The sequence below is a fragment of the Oreochromis aureus genome, linkage group 19, assembly GCF_013358895.1.
Source record: "Oreochromis aureus strain Israel breed Guangdong linkage group 19, ZZ_aureus, whole genome shotgun sequence".
In the NCBI taxonomy this organism is placed as follows: Eukaryota; Metazoa; Chordata; class Actinopteri; order Cichliformes; family Cichlidae; genus Oreochromis; species Oreochromis aureus.
The window spans coordinates 19,265,555-19,284,606 of NC_052960.1; the positions used below are offsets into that span (position 1 = coordinate 19,265,555).

Here is a 19,052-nt window from a genome sequence, read left to right on the forward strand (position 1 = left end):
TCAGATATTTTATGTTTTTAAATACACATTTTCTAAAAGAAAGTTCTCTGCCCATTTCACTACTTAATGCAATTTCTAACTAAGTTTTTGCATCTTCTCTAATTTCCCCCTGTCAGCTTGACCAGGCCCACAGCGCTGCAGCCTGAGGAGCATTCCTGGTTGTGTGTGTGTGTGTGTTTATGCATGTGTGCCTCCTGCACTCTTAGCAAGGGGAGGATTTTACCACAACAGCAGACAAAAACCCTGACAGTACTAGGAGCTCAAATGCACACCCACGACTTGTGCGCACACACGCACCCTCGTCCTCTCTCTTTCTCTCCAATGCACACGTTTCGTGCAAGCTACAAAGCAGCTGACCCTACAACAAAAGCTGCACACTGCACAGAGGAGAGTGGGGTGAAAGGAGAAGAGAAGTGACAGCTCTTAGTCAGTTAGCCGTGTGCGTGTGACTAACTCTCCTGGAAAAAGTCTGTATGACAGGCGCAGTGAGAGGACAAGACAAAAAACTACAGACAAAAACGAAAACACTTGCAACAACAAAGCAAGGGTAGGATTGCTGCCGGACGTAGTCAACAGTGAGAGGAGTTAAGTTTGCACAGACGGATCCATGGAGACAAGACGCTGGAGGCTCTACTCTGTGAAAAGCTCTTCTTTGCCCAGTTTCTAAAAAGCTCAGACAAGAGTCAGCAGTGCCGTTTCACCAGTAAGTACATTTCTTTCCTTTCTTATTCATCCAGATATTATTGTGATAACTATTTTTTTACAATTAGGAAGCAAATCTGAAGAGCTGATTTGTAGCTTAATAAGCGAAAACCCTTAAGGTTTTCTGTATGGCTGACCTCTGGCCCCACAGGCAGTTTAATCCATCTGAATCCCAGGTGGAAACTCAGCTGATCTATCAGCTTGAATACAAGGGCCAAATACGCACACCTGGGACATCGGCCTTGAAATCAAAGTAGCCATCAGGCAGGGATCCAAGGACAGAATAGCCATGGGATGATCATTTTTCAATGTCAAGCTTAAATTCTGAATTATTAAAACGTCACAGAGAGTTACAGACTAGATTTCAGTCATAAACTAGATTTACCACATAAAATTAATAAAACATTCTAATCAAATAATTCTCATTCAATCTGAATGGTCAAACCCATTTCAGTACAACTGCAAGATTTTTGACAATTAGCATTTCCATTTGCAAGAAAAATTTCTCTGTTTAGTGGTTAATTTTGACTTGAAATACACATTTTGGGAGGTGATAACTGGGGTAACAGTTAAGGCAAGTCTGTTATCTTACTTAAAAGAAATGGATCCTGTTTTGGGAGCCATTTAATTAGCAAAAAAATTATTTTATATTAGAGCGTGTTAAATCCCCCAAAAGTTTTTTTTTTTTGAAAATGTAATCACAGTGTATTATATTTTCCTTTAAGGGAAGACCAAAACCTCTTTGGTACCCACAAACATTTTTAATAAAGAAGGGAAAACCCTAATATTTTTTTCTAAAGGGTTTCAGAGAAGAGTTTTCTTTTCCCTGCCTTACATTAGTGTTTTTTCCTCATCTGCCTGACTTGTGCAGTTCCTCACTTGCTGTTATGCCATCCTGTTATTTGCAGGTGCAACTGTTATAGAAATCTATTTAAAGCAACATCTATTCCAGTAATTCAGATGATTATTATGATTCTGTTGTGTTGTGGAAATCCTATCTTGATGCTAAAGATAACTAATAACTCTAATGTCTTCAGTTTTTAAAGACAGCGTGCTGTGAGTGCCATGCCTCTGTTCAGCTGGATGAAATGGTCGCATGAGACAAGAGTGCAGGCTCAGGATGAAACACCATCTCTGAAAATCTCAGGGGGGTTACCCAGCCGCATGCTGATCACAGAGCTCCTGTGGCATGTGGAAGAGCGTGAGCGGCTGGCGAGAGAACTGGAGCGTGAGCACAGGATGGCTCACAGCGCTCTGGGTCTCCACTGGTTTCAAAAGTATCCCAGGTTGAGGACCCTCATCCCCTCATCAGAACTACAACAGCTGGAGTACTTATGTGCCCAGATCCCATCTATCCAAGCAGCCACCGTCCTCTCCAGGTGTTTAGTAGTACCCATGTCTTCTTCTGTCCTCACATTAGTAAGCTGTCAACTAATACTAGCTGCTACTGCATCAACAGGGCCTGACAGCAGGCAAAACAGAGAAGACCCAAAGGGAAAGGGAGCTAGGGCGAGCTGCCAAGTAAGCCATTATGTGTTATTGTCACAGACACAGGCGATACAGGGTGTTAACATGTGAAGGTGAAGGACGCCCTGTAAGGGTGAGTGAAGCCAGGCTGCCGGGGTTGCCACTCGTCTCTGTTATCCAGTATGGAAAAAAGAAGAAGTAGCTGTTAGACATAGTTGAGCACTGTGACCTACTTACATTTTCCCCATAAAAAACTCTCTACTAGGTCACTACTGTGTGCTTACATAACATCTTAGCCAAGAAAAACATATTTAATAAGATGTGTTATTATGCTTTTATCATTTACAAAAATCTTCGCTGTTGTCCCAGATATGTCATTTTTTGAAACTGTGAGAGAAAGCAGATAAAAGCACACAGGTCCAATATTTTAGGTGAAGCACAGAAACTTCACATTAGCAGGCTGACACCATGCTGGCAGAAATATTATTTCTTAGTTTGTAGATACTCAATTCCTCTCCTTGCATCTTATGGGACCAACATGGTTGTACATTTGTAGACCATGCTGTAGTCTTGTACTGCCAACACGGGACGGTGTCAGTTCCTGTAGTTGCCACTTGAGTATGGCTCCAAAGGGAAATCATTCCCTAAAGGCTCCCATTTAAATTTAACTTAGCAACATTATAAAGCATCTACAGCTAGTTTCCCCTTTATAAGACCTCTGAGTGGGCTGAATTTGTTTATAACCATCTGGATAACCAAGTTAGGGGTGTGGTCTCAATAACTGACAGGTTGGACAGCTAGAGCTGGAATCTGTTAGGGCTCATCCACTACTGAAAGTTACTAAACTGATCCTCTTCAACATGTTTGTGCTGTTATTACCTTGTGCCTTTGTTAAGGTACAGACCCTCCCAGCAGTGAGTGCTAAAGTTTTATGAGTATTTACAAAGATAGCGCAGTGACAAGATTGCTTGTTAGAGTGACTCAGAGATTCTTTTGGACTGACTCTATTGCATATGCATTTCTGAGAGTTCCTTTCTCAAGGCACAAAATATAGGGAAGCGAATATTTACATCACAAGCAAACCCACAACTCTGAGTCATTTACACCCGCTATTTTGACCTGTTTAGCAAATCTGGCACTTAATTTGTTAACAAGTACTAATTAGTCGATATGTATGTATTTTCACTGAATCTGTACAGTTTATGAAACTGCTACCTTGTTAACCTTAGTTAGGTAAGGTTAACAAGCATGGAGGTAAATTCTGGCTCCATGCTAATGTTAAGGCAATAAAATGTGGAATCTAAATCCTCTGAGTGAGGGCACAATGGCTACACCTGTCTACACGGCTGTTGCTATGAAGACAAAAGTCATAATACAGAAATAACATCTCTGTCAAAGCTTTTCAAAACTTGAGTAGATTTCATGTCCATTGTCTCTAGTGTAAGAGGTCAAACTTTACCACCAACCCCTTCAGCAGAAAGAATAATAACCAGATAAGAGTGTGCGCCTATTTCATAAACTACAGTGATACTGTGTTTTTAGGAACAGAGACATATTTCAACGTGGCTTAGTGTGACTGATTTTCAAGTCAGAGACCAGAGGACAGAGGGCAAAGGAAACAAGAAGGAATAAATGATGAGGAAATGAGAAAAAAACCCCTCCAAGAACTGTTTAATTAACTATAATGTTGTATGTTTCCACAGGTTTCGGGAGGTGCTTGCCACTAACAACATACGACCCTGGGAGCTGGCATCTGTGTTTAAGCAAATACTAAAGGACTTCCTGAGCCAAAAGGAATACGATGAAGAGGATGACCTCTCAGTGCAGCCGGTGCAGTTCCAACCCATGGAGGCTTGGACCAGCCGGTACAAAATGAAGCAGGGGTTTGTCACACCCACAGTCCCCAACTGTGGTGACCATCCAAGGGAAGAGATCCCAACGGTCTCTGGATACGTGGATCGGGTCATGCGGCACTCCGGTTCATTCACAGCCCACAGGGACTGGGACCTTCCATATTATTATCCAGTACCTCTCAGGTCCAAAGGTGCTTACAGCACCACACTGTGAAAGGACAACTCTTTAACCATCTGCAACCAACAACATGAAGACCAAATCGCAATATGCGTCTTAGATATAGACATTTCAATAGCTTTACCAAAACGTGGAATAGCACTAGGCTAGGTGTTATATGTACTCAAATGTTTAATGGCAATAACTAATTCTTATCCCTACTTCACAGCCTGAGTTGTTTAGTTACTCCTTATTTTAAACCTTCAATTGTACAGCTGGAGATGCATTTCAGAGATGTCAAGAACCTGGAGAACCTTTTAATAGTAAAAGCACTAGATGCCTTTTTGGCTTTTGGGTAAGTGACAAACTAACTGAGCTGGTCAATTTGTGGTAGCTCATTAAGAGCTCAAAATGTCCAGCTTTTGGAGTGAATACATGTGTAAAAACATGACTGGCTCACATATAGTTAATGCAAAAATGTAAAGACTCCATGTTACCTTATCTAACACAAGTCAGTCAACTTTCCTGTTATTGCTGGCCAAAACCTCTTGGGGTGGCAAACATTTTATATGCAGGAAAAACCCTGGAAATTTGAGTGAGCACTCTTTAATGTAAATGTTTCAGACTGAAAAATAAAGACATTGAACTAAACATTTTATATAGATTAGGGAGAACTCACCTTGATTTGTGTAGGACTTGTTTTTGTCATTGTTCTTGTGTATCAGTGTTTAACTTCCTTTTGGGAGTCCTAAATCCCTTGACAAACAGCAGCTATTGTTCTGTGCTACAGTTAAGACACCCTTCAGGAAGAAGTGTAGCGATGCACTATTTGATGGTCATTAAACTCAATCAACCAACTTGAAAAACAGATCAACATGTAAATGGTAATAAATAGTATGTTTTCCATTTAGCTTATCAATATACTATTGGACAAAAAAAATATTATTAAGTTGTTGCCTTGACTAAAGAATGTCCTTTATAAATAAAAAAAACATTAAAATAAGATTTACTATAATTCAGTTTGCATTAGTGAAGGCCTCAGTCGGATCAACACTGATAATCTAACCATTAATTTTTGATCATTCACTGGTAATAAAAACCTTAAAATAAAGAAAAACATGCAAAGACAAAATTTTTCACTTGTCTGTTTTAGATGACCTGCATCAAACAACATGGTAAGAAAATGTGGGGACTATTTAGCAGACCCACATCAACAACACCCACCCTTATAATATTAGGTCAGTGGTGGGGAACTCCAGGCCTCAAGGGCCGGTGTCCGGCAGGTCTGAGATATCACCCTGGGTCAATACACCTGAATCAAATGACTAGTTCATTACCAGGCTTCTCGAGAACTTAAAAGACATCTCGGGCAACTCGACTTGTGTGAAGTGTTTTCAGCTGGGCGTCGTGTACCTGGAGTCAAGTGTTTTGACCAATTCAATATAACTATATATATTTTTAGACACAAGGTGTAACGGCCGCCATTTTCTTTGTAAGAGCTTATTATATGGCGTGCTGCGGGGAAAAGTCTGTTCTAACATTTAAGTCTAAGGTTTATTTTGAGAACCTGAGGGCTCTTTTTTGCTTCTCATCTGTAAACTCTCTCACGTGATTCTTGCATAGGTGGTAGAAGAGGTTTGTCGTGCTTGCGTCTGTGGTGGGGACCTGTTTGTGGCATTATTTGCAGTTTTCTGGTCCATGTCAGACTTTTCATAACCAAAAACGTGCAGCTGTATGGATTAAACCATTAAAATATTCCCCCCGTTTGTTTTCAAAACCCAGATCTACAGCTCCGAAATAATTTGTATTAATTTTGGTCATTAGGCATTTACCCATTACGGTGACATTTAAGCATGCCTGCAATGTGATTTCTTCTATTTGAACTTCACTTTCCATGCTTGCTGTCAAGCTGAGACATGATGTATATGTCCGCCAACGACTTAAAACACTTGATAAGTTAAAAGCAATTTAACGGTATCACTTTGAGCAGCTAAATCTATCAACAACGACAAAACCATACGCCATTAATTTTTCTAAAATATTTAAGTATCTAACACCTGAATGCAGAGCTAGACCATGCTAGCATGCTAGTTAGCTTAGAGTCAACCACGTTTACGCTAACTAAACCTTTATACCTGCTCTCTTTCGAGGATGGTTCATCGTCTGACTTCCTCTCAGCCACTTCTTCTGTGAGTTTAATGTTCGCAAACCTGGTCCCTGAAGTGAACCAGTCCGATATTTGTTCAGCGGTAAAAATTTTCTTCATTTTTCGCCAGTAATTGTATTTTTTTCACTTTGCTGTGATAGCGGGTAACATGAAGACGAAAGCGCGGGTGGCAGACGGGGCTCTGACGTCTCCCACTGGTGGTTGGAATAAAAATTGCAAGTCTACCTATCTCTGTCTGTTTTTTAAATGAACTTTATAAACACAGAAGATACACCACGAACAGGGTAAACAAAATTGTTATAGTTAATACTGTACTAGTCATAGTATTATTGTATTTTTTTTTAAATTTCCGCTTCATTTTAATGTTTTTTTATTATTATTATAATATGAGTATGTTAATTTTTCTGCTCTTGGTTTGTTTTTACATGACTTACAAATGAAAACATTTTAGTTAACTGTAATAACTTTGGTACGTGGAACTAGGCAAGAATCCCTAATTATTGTATACGAATTTGTCACAATGATAGCAACCAAATAAAATATTTCTATATTAAAGAACAAAATCAGAGAAATTGCTATCAATTATGACTTACCTGTTTAGGTGATCTCCACTATCTTTTTTTAAACCACCGAAAGCTAACTAGCTTGGATGTTGTATATCTAAAGACATACTTGATAGCTTAAAAATCAGATTTATGTTTGTGCACTGTCTCATGTAAAATGCCAAATACATTTCTTATACATATGTAAGCTTTTGTGTTAACTTAATATTTAGCATAGTGATTTCTAAGGTGTGGGCTTGGACGTCCCACTGGGCCATGAATTTAGTGAAGTAATCAGAACTCATAGAACAAATCCAGATGACTTAAGTTACCAGGTATTCTGCCCCAAATTTTCTGTCATTAGTGAGTAAACAGGTAGAATGGAGCAGTAACTATCAGGTAGGAAATGAGAAACTGCAAATAAAGTAAATAGAAAATTAAAAGAGGATAAAAATGAATCTGTGAAGCCAAAGAGAACATACTTCATCTTCATTTGTGTTAATCAGATTTCTGATTGAAGTTTTGGGGAGGTGCAGAAATTCTTTATATTCAATTGGGCCATGACATTCGTAGGTTTAACAAGGATGATTTTGGGGCTTCCTGCTGTTATTCAGATAAAATAAAACATTTGGATCAGGCTCCGAAATACTGACATTCAAACTTAGAAAAGAGAAAAAATTTAATTGCAGTATTTTTTTAAAAAAAAGTTCATTGTGCTAAAAAAATAAAAGAAAAAGAAATTCATTGGATATACACCAGTACAATGGTAAAACTGCAACTAACAACGCCATGTACAAAATTCATATCTTCAGTCATACAACACAGCACCAAGCATACACACCGACAAAATGTGAACACAACTCCATAACCAGAGAACAATGTGATATCAATCTAACCTAACAGGACCAAGAAAAGGTGGACCTGCACTAACAGGTTTTGTCACAGCACAGTGTCAAAGTCCAAAAAAACCTCAATCAAAAAACAGAAGTAGAATAACACATCATGACAGAAAAAAAACAACAACAACTTATATTTTTTTTTTTTAAAAAGAAAGAAAGAAAGAAGAAGATTTGACTGTTCAAACAAGTATCAATCAGAGGTTTATCTCCAGCGGTGGACATCCAGTGTTCTCTCGCATTAAGCTAATCTCTGTTCTGAGCTTTTCGTTTTCCTTGAAAACAAAGAAATGCACAAATTTGATTGATGTCGTTATCAGAATTCACCTAAAAAAGCCTTCTTTAATCTTAGAGGAGAACATAGTTACCTCCTGAAGTTTTGTGTTGTCCTTTTTAAGCTTAACGAGATACTCAATCCTCTGTTTGTGATTCTTGTGTCCCACAAGTTTTCCATTCTCCTCAGACAGCTTAATGTTCTGTTTACGGAGAACCTCAATCTCCTGTAAGAAAGCACAAAAAGTTGCAGAAGTCACAAAAGCCACCTGTAGGTTCACAAATGTGCAATATGCTAGACCCCGACCCATAGCAATATATTGGCTGATACCGGCTGTTTACCTAAATCCGTATCGGCATTTATAAGAGCCAATAAATGAAAATGTATAAGGGTAAAGAAGAGAGGGGAGAAACACCCTGAACTTCCCTGTTAATAACACAGGGAAGATCCAGAATCAACCAGCTGATCAGAGCAGAGTCAGGCAGAGCATAAAGGAGTAATCCCCAATTCAAAGTGACAATAAAATAAGATTATTTTAAAACTGCACTTTAAGGACTCATAAATAACTACACATAACAAATGTTAGAAAAACAAAACAAAACAACAACAACAACTCTGTTGGCAACAGTATTGGTCTTAAAAAATACTATATTGTCTCTGTAAATCTGGACCCAGTGTTCCAGGTGTAAAATGAGACGGCTATGCATAGCACAATCTTTGTATGGCACATGATTTTTACCTGGATTAATTTCTCTTCCTCCACTACCCTCTGGTTCGTCTCTCTCAGCTCTAGACAACGGTTCCTCAGCTCAGTGGTGAGCTCTTGAATGCAGGTCTGAGACTGAACCAACATAGACTCCTGCGCCTGCAATCTAATCGCAGAGAAGGGAAAAGAAAACAGAGCCAGCTGTAAAATCTGAAGCATAAAAAAAGGTTTGAAGCATTATGCAAGAGCAAACAGATCAATCTGATGACACCAATCCATGCAGATGCTTACTTTTTTTGAGTTTCTGAAAGCTTCTGCATCATTTTGCTCTGTTAATAAATACAAGAGAAACAGGAAATGAATAATTATCGGTAACTTCATTAATGATAGAATTTTAAAGCAGAAGAACAGATGCAGACCTTCTCTGCTCTCTCCTCGTCTAGCTCTTTAAGAATGGAGTGCTTGAAGGCTTCATTCAACTCTTCACTGAAACACATGCAAGGCAGCATTATTTATTTTATTCATAGTTTTTCATTATTGGTGGCCTGAGGATTGCATACTCTTCAAGATACTCAACCCATTATTATTTCCATTTTGGGTCATCTGGTTCTGCTTAGTGTAAAACTTATCAAGCAAAGCCTGGATCTCCATTCGAACCATCTCTTTCTCACTGAGCTGCGTCTGGGAGAAAGGCAATACAGAATATGAATGTTGTATATATTCAAATAAGATGCATTCATGACAAGCATTTATTGAAAAATGCTAATAAAAAATATATAATTACAGCAACTTCAATAAGAACTACAAAAAGAACTTATTCTAAACTGCAAAAACAAAGCTACTTGATATAAATCAGTCTAATTATGAAAGATTATAGATTCATTAATTTTTCCACAAATATAAATATACCTTAAGCCGTTCGATTTCCTCATTTTTGGCAGCTCTCTCAGCATTCAGCTCTGATAAAAGAATTTCCATGGTCATCATGGAAGAGCGTCTATTCTCTAGCTCCCGCTCCTGGATTTCCAGCACCTGGCTCAGGTCCCTGTTGAAACTTCCGGGGGTACGGGGCGTCTTAAATTTTAAAAAAAAAGAGGGAAAAAAGAAATAAACAAGAAAGTTTGTATATGCTATGTTCTTAACTGCAAATTTAAAACATAAATTTATGAAGGGATATTTAACTTCTTCACGTTCACCAGGTATGTTAGGGCTAGGGTTTGGTTAAACAAGCACACATGCTTGATAGGCAAAGATTTTACACTTTCTGACACAAGCCTCTACTTAACTTCAGCTTGTGACACCCTGAAGTTTGGTTTTTGTGTCTTCTTCTGGTGTCACACTAGAGATCTTTCATGTGCAAGGTGAACATGTTAACCATGAGACCACTGAGCCATGACTTGCAGCTTCTCAATTTGGGTAAGCCACGGTTGGATGTTAAGCTAAATTTGGGCACCAATGACCAGGTAGATGTTAAAAACTTAAAATGGTATTTAAAAACATAAGCAGGTTTTACCCGAGGAAACGATTTAGGCGTTACTGTCGGCTCAACGGGTGGCTGGAAAGCTCCATTCCTGATAGTTTTCTCGACAGCTTCTTGCTGTCGTTGCAGCTGGTAAAAGGTAGAAATTAGGGAAATTAGTAATGTTGATGTGTTATTTGATTGACTTAAATGAATAAATAAACAAAATAAAATAAAAAAACTTTACCTTCTGCTGCAGATTCTGTATAATGACATCCTTCTTGGCTGTTTGCGCTTGAGATGCCTGCAGGAGGCTGTTTTGCTCATCTAAGACTTTAGTAAGCCTTTCAACCTCCTCAGTGGCATAAACAATCTCCTCCTGCAAAACCTCAACCTGAAGACACACAATATATACAATTCGTATCATTTAACTCTATTTTTTGTTCTTAATTACTTGTGATGAATCTACAAAACACCACAAATTCATTTACAGTCGTTTCATTACCTCTATTTTGTTGGATGCCACCCTCCTGTCTAAAGTTTCTTTCAGGTCACAGATTTCTTCCTGCATCTTACAGTTTTGCTCCTTGATGTTGTCCCTTTCACAGCATGCAGCGTTGCATTTGGCCTGGAAGAGCAATGAGATTAACTGTATAAAAATGCACTATAAAATGGTTGTGTAACGTAAAGGGTAACTACAGCAAACAGTATAAGGATAAAGTAGGAATAAGCTTACAGTGAGGTCTCTGATATCTTCAGTAAGATGGACAATGGTCTGGTCCTTCTGGCTCAGCTCACTGCGGAGGTCTCTGGTTTGGTTAATAAGGTCTAAAACAACATCCTGTAAAACATTACAAGCACTTTTTAGAAGGGCAGTAGAAATACAGAAGCACATATTTGAGGAATTAAAGATACAAGGCTTACCTTGTCCTGTTCAGTCTTCTGTTCCAAGCTTTTTATGCTTTCCTTGGCCGAGGTAAGATTTTGTTCAAGATCAGCAAGAGTGGACGCCTTTGAAACGAAAATGAAACAAGCAGGTTTAGTGACTAGGCTGCAAATACTTTTATGACAGTTATTTTATTTGCAGAGATACACCTTGTTCTCAAGACTGACCTGTTGTTGATTTTGTGTTATCAAGTCTGAGACTTGTTTTTTGAGTTGTGTATTCTGCTCCACTGTTTCAAGAAGTTCCCTGAAGGATACGAAAGCGACCCATGTTAATGTAGTAATTTAACATTTTAGGAGACAAAAAAAGATTGAAACTGTGCAGAACTTACTTTGATGTACTTTCTTTGTTTTCCTTTAACTGGGAGACTAAGGTGTTTGTGTGCTCCTGCTCAGTTTGCAGAGAATTATTCAATTTCTACAGTAAAATAAATAAATAAATAAAAAATAAAAATCAAGGATAGAAAATAAACATCATGGCTACATTTTCAGACAAAGCTGTCGTAAACCCTATGAGTTCACTCACCATGATCTCGGCTTTCAGTTCGTCGATCTCCTTCTGCCTGTCATCCAGCTGCTGTCTTGACTGATCAGCCTCAAACTTGGCCTCAGCTTGAAGCTGGTCAAACGAATCCTGAAGGGTCCGATGCTGCTCCAGAAGCTGCTCCCACTCCAGCCTGGAATGAAGACGTTGGCACATGAACACATCAACATACTAATGAGGCCACAGCACTGTAAAAATAAGAACCACTTGAATCCAGCCCCCTCTACTTTATTGGCTGCTTTACTGCTATTTAACTGGATTCAAACAGAGGGAACTGGGCAAACTGTTTTCTGTAACGAACCGTTACAGCTCTCTGGTGATGGCCACACACATTTTCCTTCAACTACATGTTTAACGTGAGTTGATTTGATAGTCTTAACTGAAAGATGTTCCCATAAAGCTAAATGTCACACAGTTTTGTGACACACAGCACCATTATAATGAATTTATGGAGAAGGCACATTTATCAGTATTAACACAATCCTAAACTGAATTGAAAGTTCTTGCTTTTGAAACAACATCAACACAGATTTGTTTTAAACAGACTTTCCATAATTCAGCATCATTTTCATCAACTTCAATTCAGTTGTTCTACATGTGGTTCTACACAGCATGGCTCTCTAAGAAGAAAAAAAAAATGTTGTCCACCCCAGTATTAGACTCATGCTTACTGGACTTTGTCAAGTTGGAGCTGTGTGCTGATCAGACTGTTGGAGAGCTGACTCATCTCTCTCTGCTGCTCACTCTGAGTGTCTATTAGCTTGTTCTTCACAGAGGCCAGCTCCTTATCGGACGACTGCAGCACCAAGCGCAGGTCACGGATCTCGCTCCTCAGAACTGAAAGAAGTGCAAAAGGACCGTGGCAAACTTTTCCCATCGCTGGCTAAAGTCAAAAGTTCTTACATTTCTTAAGATGAGCACAAGTTCATGCAATCAGTAGAAACATCACAGACCAACCTTGTGCAGCTTGCTGTTCAGACTGAAGGCTCTGTTGCAGGTTGTTAATAGTTTCTTGCAGACCGAGTTGATCTTTATTCCAGTTATTTCTTTCAGTAGAAAGTTGCTGTACAACAGTGTAAATAATCAGGAAATCAGGACAGGGAATTTTTTTTTTTTTAAAAAGGACATTTTCCAATTTTTCATGCAAATTAAAAATTTCTACCTCGTCCTTGCGGTCAGTTTCCTGAGTTATCACAGCCACCTGTTCCTCAAGTTTGGCGATTTCTTGCAGCAGCTTGCTGTTCTTCAGCTCCTCTTCATTCAACTGCGCCTGGATGCGGCTAGCTTGATCCTGATGACAAATCAGAAAAAGTTTAACACAATAAGTGGACTTTATGAGGTCATTTTGTTTGATAGTATGTGCAGACAAAAATCCACACTGCTTTACCTGCACTTGACGCAGTTCCTCCGTCAGGGCCATCTCAGTCATGTCTGATGGAGGCTGCTCCGACCAAATGCCGTCTTCATTATTGTCCATCCCATTCAGGTGCTCCGGGCTGGAGAGTGGCACGAGGCGGGACCGCAAGTTGTATCCTCTGGTGGGCGTGCTGAGAATCTGGTACAATAGATATTTCATTGAAGCCAATTCATTTTTTCATAATCCTAAACAGAGATTGGACCTAATGTTACCTTATAGTTATATAGTCATTTCTGCAACGACTAACCTTTAGAGTTTCAACATGAATTCGGTTCAGTTCAGAAACCTCCTGTTTGTTATAAGCATTTGTAGCTTCCAGAATCTTCTCCAAATGTTTGTTGGACTTCTCAAGGTATCGTTTCTCAGACTCGAGCTGAGCCATCTGCTTCCTGAAACACAAAGCACCACTTTAAGCTTTGTGAAGTTTAGGGTGGAATACTTGTGATTTAAATAATACATATTAAAAATTCTTTTAAATACATTTTTGACACAGAAATTAAAGCTGAGCTGTGTTTTCATATATGATACCTCTTCTACAAGAGGTAGAAGGGATGTTAACATCAGATTTATATTAAAGAACCTCTTTAACTCTTACTTGGTGACATCTTTGTACTCTTCAAAAGCCTGAAGGGCGCCTGTCAGGTCTGACTGTTTCTGAAGGAGCTTGGCATTGAGTTTCTCAATTGTCGCTGCCGAGGTGGTATCTGTAGCCACAGAGGCTGAAGAGACTTCTGAAGCTGTGGAGCAACAAGTGATAATTAAAAACAACAGTATATTATAATTCACAGTTTTTCAAGCATAATTCTCCAATTTTTGGATGGCAATCTTACTTTCTGTTGGTCTCTCTGACTCCACAGCTTTCTGAAAGGCCTCTTCAATCTCAACAGCAACTTGAGCTGCAACTTCTTGAGCTTTCACCACTGATTCAAGCGACCGTAGCTGACGGTTCTCCTCTCTGAGGCTGTAATTCTCCGCAGCGTAGCGAGTCATCTTTGGGTGATGTTCAACCTTGTTCAAGGCAGAAGTGTGTTTTAAAAAAAATAATTAAAAAGTGTGGTGGTGAAGAAAGTGAGAAATTAATTATGGCACATGTAACCCAGCTTTTGCCATGATGTTGTATGAAGAAAAATATATATACCACTGGAGTGTCTTTTGACTTTAGTTTCTCCTACAGCTTGCATCCATACAATATGCAGATATAGTTTCAAAGCCTTTAATTTAACCAGTGGGCTGACATTTTTACCTGATCCTTCAAGATCTTAATCTCTTCTTTCAGCTGATCAATCAGAGCCTGAGAGTCCTTGTCTGACAGCGAGTTTTCCCCTGCCTTCAGTTTTTTCTCCAAGCGAGAGATGTGGTCTTCTCGAAACCTGACAATCATTCGGCTGGAATGGATAAACTTGTCTTTTTGCGCCCAGGCCTCCTCTAGTTGGGCCACCTTGGTGAGTAGCACCTGAGAACAATCAAACGTAACTGTGAGTTTCACTATAGGTTTTTAAAATAAGTGGCAAAATAAACAAATAAAAGCTTCATCTTGCCTTTTTTTCCTCATCTTGTTTCTTCCACAGACGAACAGCAGACATAAACTTTGCTTTATATGAGACATCATGATGAGTCTCGATGGATGAGCCTGGATTGGCTAGAATTACATTTGTTTAAAAAAAAAAAACAAAACAAAAAAACTTAGTCTATGCTGAACTCTAAAACGGTTTAAACAGGTTGTTAACGGGCTGAACATTAACATATGTTTGATTCATTGTTACCCATGTGAAGTTCAGGTCCTCCTGGTGCTACGTCTCTCCCATAGTCCACTCCCTGAGATGTGAGCGCCTGTGCAAGCTGCTCCTTCAGCTTCTTCACTTCAGCCTGCAGCTGCTTCACATTTCCCTGTGTGTCTTCATTGATGACAGCCTGGCAAGGCACAATAATTATACATAGATAGGAAAAAAAAAAAAAACTGTAGCGAGAAATCAAGACACACTTGTTAATTCATTTTAATTAAGTATTTGGCTCCTATGAGTTATACCTTATTTTTGATCAACTTTGCTCTCTGGGCAAACTGCAGGGTGGACAATGTTTCTCCAAAACACTTTGAACCAGGGTGGACGTTGGCTATGATGTAAGTCTTGGCATTCCCTCCAAGAGAGTCCTGAAATTACAGTGACAATAGATTTGTTAATATCGCTGAACATAATTTCACATATAATTCCCCAGAAATTACACTGTGAAATTTTAAAAATCTCATATATTCACTGCAATCCATACTCTACAACCTAGGAAATCACATTTGCAAGTTAAGACCTAAAATAAAGAGAGAAAACCTTAAAAATCAAGCACTGCAACAATAATCCCTGACCGTGGCGCATGTCTGCAAGTCCTCTGCTATTATTTCCATGCTACATCCTCCTGAATTTGCATCTACACATACCCTGAGCAGAAAGGTGAGCTTTGAATCCCTGTAGCAGATGTGGCGATTCTTCCCATTAGACACGTCCACCAGCGCCATGATCACCTGGCCAAGGCACATGAGGGAGCGATTGATACTGCTGGCCTCCTGAGCAACAGAAGCAGAGCAGACAGCAGCTTTTAGAGACCAGAAAACAATGTAGGTCCAATAGTGTGAAGGCATTAAAACACAAAGCCTTCACCTTCAATCTCGAGCCCTCTGTGTGTGTGTCTTTCTGCCTCTCGGACCCTGCCAGATCAACCAGGTTCAGCTGAGACATTCGGATGTTCACCACTTCATTGATGGACTCCTTGGACTCCAAAGTCATAGTGAACACTGCGTGGGATCTCGAAGACTCGCGATTCATCGAGGTAGAGGCCACACGTCGATTGCGCCAGCCCATAGAGAGCACCTAAATGGTTTAAAACACATATTCTATACAGTCCCACAGCTTGTTTTTTGTTTTTATGAAACTGGATAATTCACATACAAGAATATAAAGGTTTCATGCACTCTAATTGGTTAGACAGTAAACATAAGAACCATCAGTCACAACAAACTGGGACTTTATACCTGGTACGCTTCAGCCGCTGAGTTCACAAACTTCTCCACAACTCCCTCAACAAACACGCCTTTCTTGATGTTCTCCCTGAGAAAAAGGCTGGCTGAGGCCGTGTCCAGAAGGTCATAAATTTGTTCATTGTATATCTCAATAAATGAACATTTGCAGAGGAAACTCTTGGACTGAGAAGACTGTTGGGGAGGGGAGAAGAAGTGAAAACTTCATTTAAAGAACAAATTTGAACAACAGGTTTATGTCTTTCAAGATAATAAAATGTTAGAGCTCACCCTTTCCACTTCCCTGTTGATGAGAAAAAACAGGTACTCAAAACTTCGAGGAATGACCCCCCTTAGATCATCTGTGAAATTATCCAGCTCGGATGGCCCTGAAGCAAAAGAGAGAAAAATTATTTTAGGTTATATGATTGTTCGATCATATTTATTCTAAAATGTAAGTGATATTACAGAAGCCGCACCAAGCATGGTGAAGGTTTTTCCAGAGCCTGTTTGTCCACTGCAAAAGAGGAGACCAATAAGGAACCAAATGGGTAATCCACATTAAGCACACTGAAGACTGGCTGTGCCATAAATTGATTTTATGAAGTACAGAATGGGAAGATCACTTACTAGGCAAATATTGTACCGTTATATCCATTCATGCACGACTCAACAATATTCTTGGCCACACTGGAAAATACAGCATCCTGGAAAAAGGTTAAATTACTTTTTTAGCCATAAAAGCTACATCTCAGATCAGTCTAGTTATATTTAGACACTTAATTTTAACAGTGACATTTTTATAACAGAATAATCAATAATGTGCATCAAACCTGTGTGGTGTCCATGTCAGCAACATGATCATAGGTGAAGGTTCGCGGTTCTGGTTTTGAGAGCAGACGGATGGTGTTTGGTGAAGTGACAGAGAGACACAGCTTCTGATCGCCATCTGTGGTCAGCCCAGTGTCCCGGGTCAGAGGTCGCACTCGGACAAACACTTTAATGGAGTCGCTCTCACTGCTTTAAGCCCAGAAAATAACACAACATAAAGCAAGATATTTAAGGTGAAGATGGCAAGAGTTAAACACTGTTAAAAAGAGCAGCTGCTAATTTACTACATGGTTGTTTTAACTATAAATATTGTCTTTCCAAAAGCATCAAAATAACAGTCAAAGTGGCAAAGACCTCATTAGCAACACACCGTACCAGCAACAACACCACAAACATGATGTTAGTGATTCATTTATGCTTAACTGATGTTTTCAGAAACAAGACAAATATTTTTAAGTAGGTTCAGTTGCAACCATTTTGACTGCTCATGAAAATCCTGACTGACACAGAAATTTAAGCAGAAAAAAATTTAGCCCAGCATGGAAATCTAAGAGCATTGCTATTCACAGACTTTTGCCTTACACTTTTCGATTTGGGAAGCTTGAACAATAGCCTGCGTGCATTATTGCATTAGCTCATTTTTATTTTACTGCTCCATAAATGTGCTGCATACGGTTAAGAAATTTATTTTCACAAACAGATTACACCAACAGAGTTTGTGAGCCTGCGTGCTTGCTAATCCATACAAATTACAGCCCTGGTAGAGATCAATCCTAACGATGTGACCAAATAACTTACTTTGGTCATTACATTTACTCACTGAACTCCTAATCATATGGAGGGAAACAGTTTGCTTTTGATTCTTCTTGGCTGCAACAGAGTTACGGTCGTTTTAGTACGAAGCAGCTCTGGTTTCATTTTACCGTTATCCTTTTCAGTTTGTAGCGTTAGCGTTTTAAACTAAAAAACCAGACGGCGTGACAAAGTATGATTACCTGGCAGCAAGGTGAGTTGAATCAGCAGACCCTGTTAACAAAATCATGACAATGTTAGATGTTGATTTAGCTTTGTAAGTTGTTTTTAGAGCTACAGCTTCATTAATACAGCGTTCACGTATCATGCTTAGAGCTTCCTTAAATGCCTGGCATCGAGTTTCATAGTAGCGTTTAAGCTAATTTTACTCCTGTTAGCTGAACAACGAAAACATGCATTTGTGCTACGCTACCTTTCCCACTGGAATTCATGGTTGACAGCCGAATATTCTCAGTTTCCTGGTAAAATATATTTTTCACAACATTTTGATTAGCAGAGGCAGAAAGAGCAAAGGAGAAAGACGGCACTGTTTACATCCTTCGAAATTGGCGGGCAAGTTTGCTCCTACTTCTTCTTCTGCCTTGGTTTTATGAACAGACTATTGAACGGGGCATACCGCCACCTGCTGTTCAAGTGAAAGTTGTTAAATGTTTATCCAGTTAAATGTTTGTTTGTTTTGTTCTAGGGTTTTTGTCTTGATTTGTTTTTTGTTTTTGTTTTGTTTGTTGTTGTTTTTTTTTTTTGCGGGGGGATTACTGAATTTATTGCTTTCTTTTGTTTGTTGAGCTCGAGAAGATGTGGAGAGTGGAGGTGACAGTGGTTTCTGTGGTAATTGGAGCACTCAGGGCAGAAGGTAAGTATTTCCAGCGGATTCCAGGAATGACATCCCGAAATCTCTTTCTTAACCCTGAATTATGTAGGCACTTTGTTACTACCAGTCTTTCAAGAAAACAAAATTTCAATAATAACAGTTTCATAGGCATAACCTTTATGATGATATGATATAATCTGCGAAAACTGGATAAGTGGAGAACAGAAGAAGTGACAGTCCTGAAAAACTGTCTACAGCACAAAGATGGCTGTTAAAAAGCCATCCTTAAGTAACAGAGACAGTGAGAAAAATCTGTATGCTAAATTGAAGAAGAAATCTGACTGAAAATCAGTGGCAGCAAGTCTTATATAGTGATGAATCCAAATGTGAAATTTCTGGTTAAAACTGTCAATATAGAGAGGTCCAAAGAAATGGTAAATGGTAAATGGACTGGTTCTTATATA

General features: G+C 39.1%; 3 protein-coding genes across 3 annotated transcripts in view; 1 reads left to right on the plus strand and 2 right to left on the minus strand.

Annotated features, from left to right (window-relative positions):
• The window catches only part of tdrd9 (tudor domain containing 9), a 28,291-nt gene extending 21,744 nt beyond the window's left edge, over window positions 1–6,547 (minus strand). The window contains exon 1 of the mRNA XM_039603132.1: window positions 6,315–6,547. Within this exon, the coding sequence (XP_039459066.1) occupies window positions 6,315–6,445 (131 nt within the window). The 5' untranslated portion in view covers window positions 6,446–6,547. The remainder of the gene's footprint in view (window positions 1–6,314) is intronic.
• On the plus strand, window positions 169–6,278 carry rd3l (RD3 like). The gene is made up of 3 exons (XM_039603135.1): window positions 169–703; window positions 1,740–2,081; window positions 3,873–6,278. Exons 2-3 carry the CDS (start codon window positions 1,768–1,770, stop codon window positions 4,234–4,236), a joined length of 678 nt encoding a protein of 225 aa, XP_039459069.1. The 5' UTR covers window positions 169–703; window positions 1,740–1,767; the 3' UTR covers window positions 4,237–6,278.
• A 1,044-nt stretch (window positions 6,548–7,591) lies between the features above and the next one.
• Window positions 7,592–18,331, minus strand: kif15 (kinesin family member 15). Its single transcript, XM_031758356.2, has 35 exons — window positions 18,190–18,331; window positions 17,960–17,990; window positions 16,967–17,153; window positions 16,764–16,840; window positions 16,613–16,650; window positions 16,425–16,522; window positions 16,149–16,328; window positions 15,778–15,987; window positions 15,558–15,683; window positions 15,156–15,278; window positions 14,893–15,040; window positions 14,668–14,768; window positions 14,373–14,582; window positions 13,960–14,137; window positions 13,725–13,866; window positions 13,377–13,518; window positions 13,100–13,267; window positions 12,875–13,003; window positions 12,670–12,775; window positions 12,384–12,549; window positions 11,695–11,845; window positions 11,501–11,586; window positions 11,337–11,415; window positions 11,148–11,234; window positions 10,960–11,064; window positions 10,729–10,851; window positions 10,471–10,617; window positions 10,278–10,373; window positions 9,674–9,838; window positions 9,342–9,445; window positions 9,184–9,250; window positions 9,056–9,093; window positions 8,798–8,930; window positions 8,153–8,284; window positions 7,592–8,059 (listed from the first exon to the last, which is right to left on the minus strand). The coding sequence occupies exons 1-35, from the start codon at window positions 18,206–18,208 to the stop codon at window positions 7,982–7,984; spliced, it is 4,170 nt and encodes a 1,389-aa protein (XP_031614216.2). The 5' UTR covers window positions 18,209–18,331; the 3' UTR covers window positions 7,592–7,981.
• Between the last annotated feature and the right edge of the window lie 721 nt (window positions 18,332–19,052).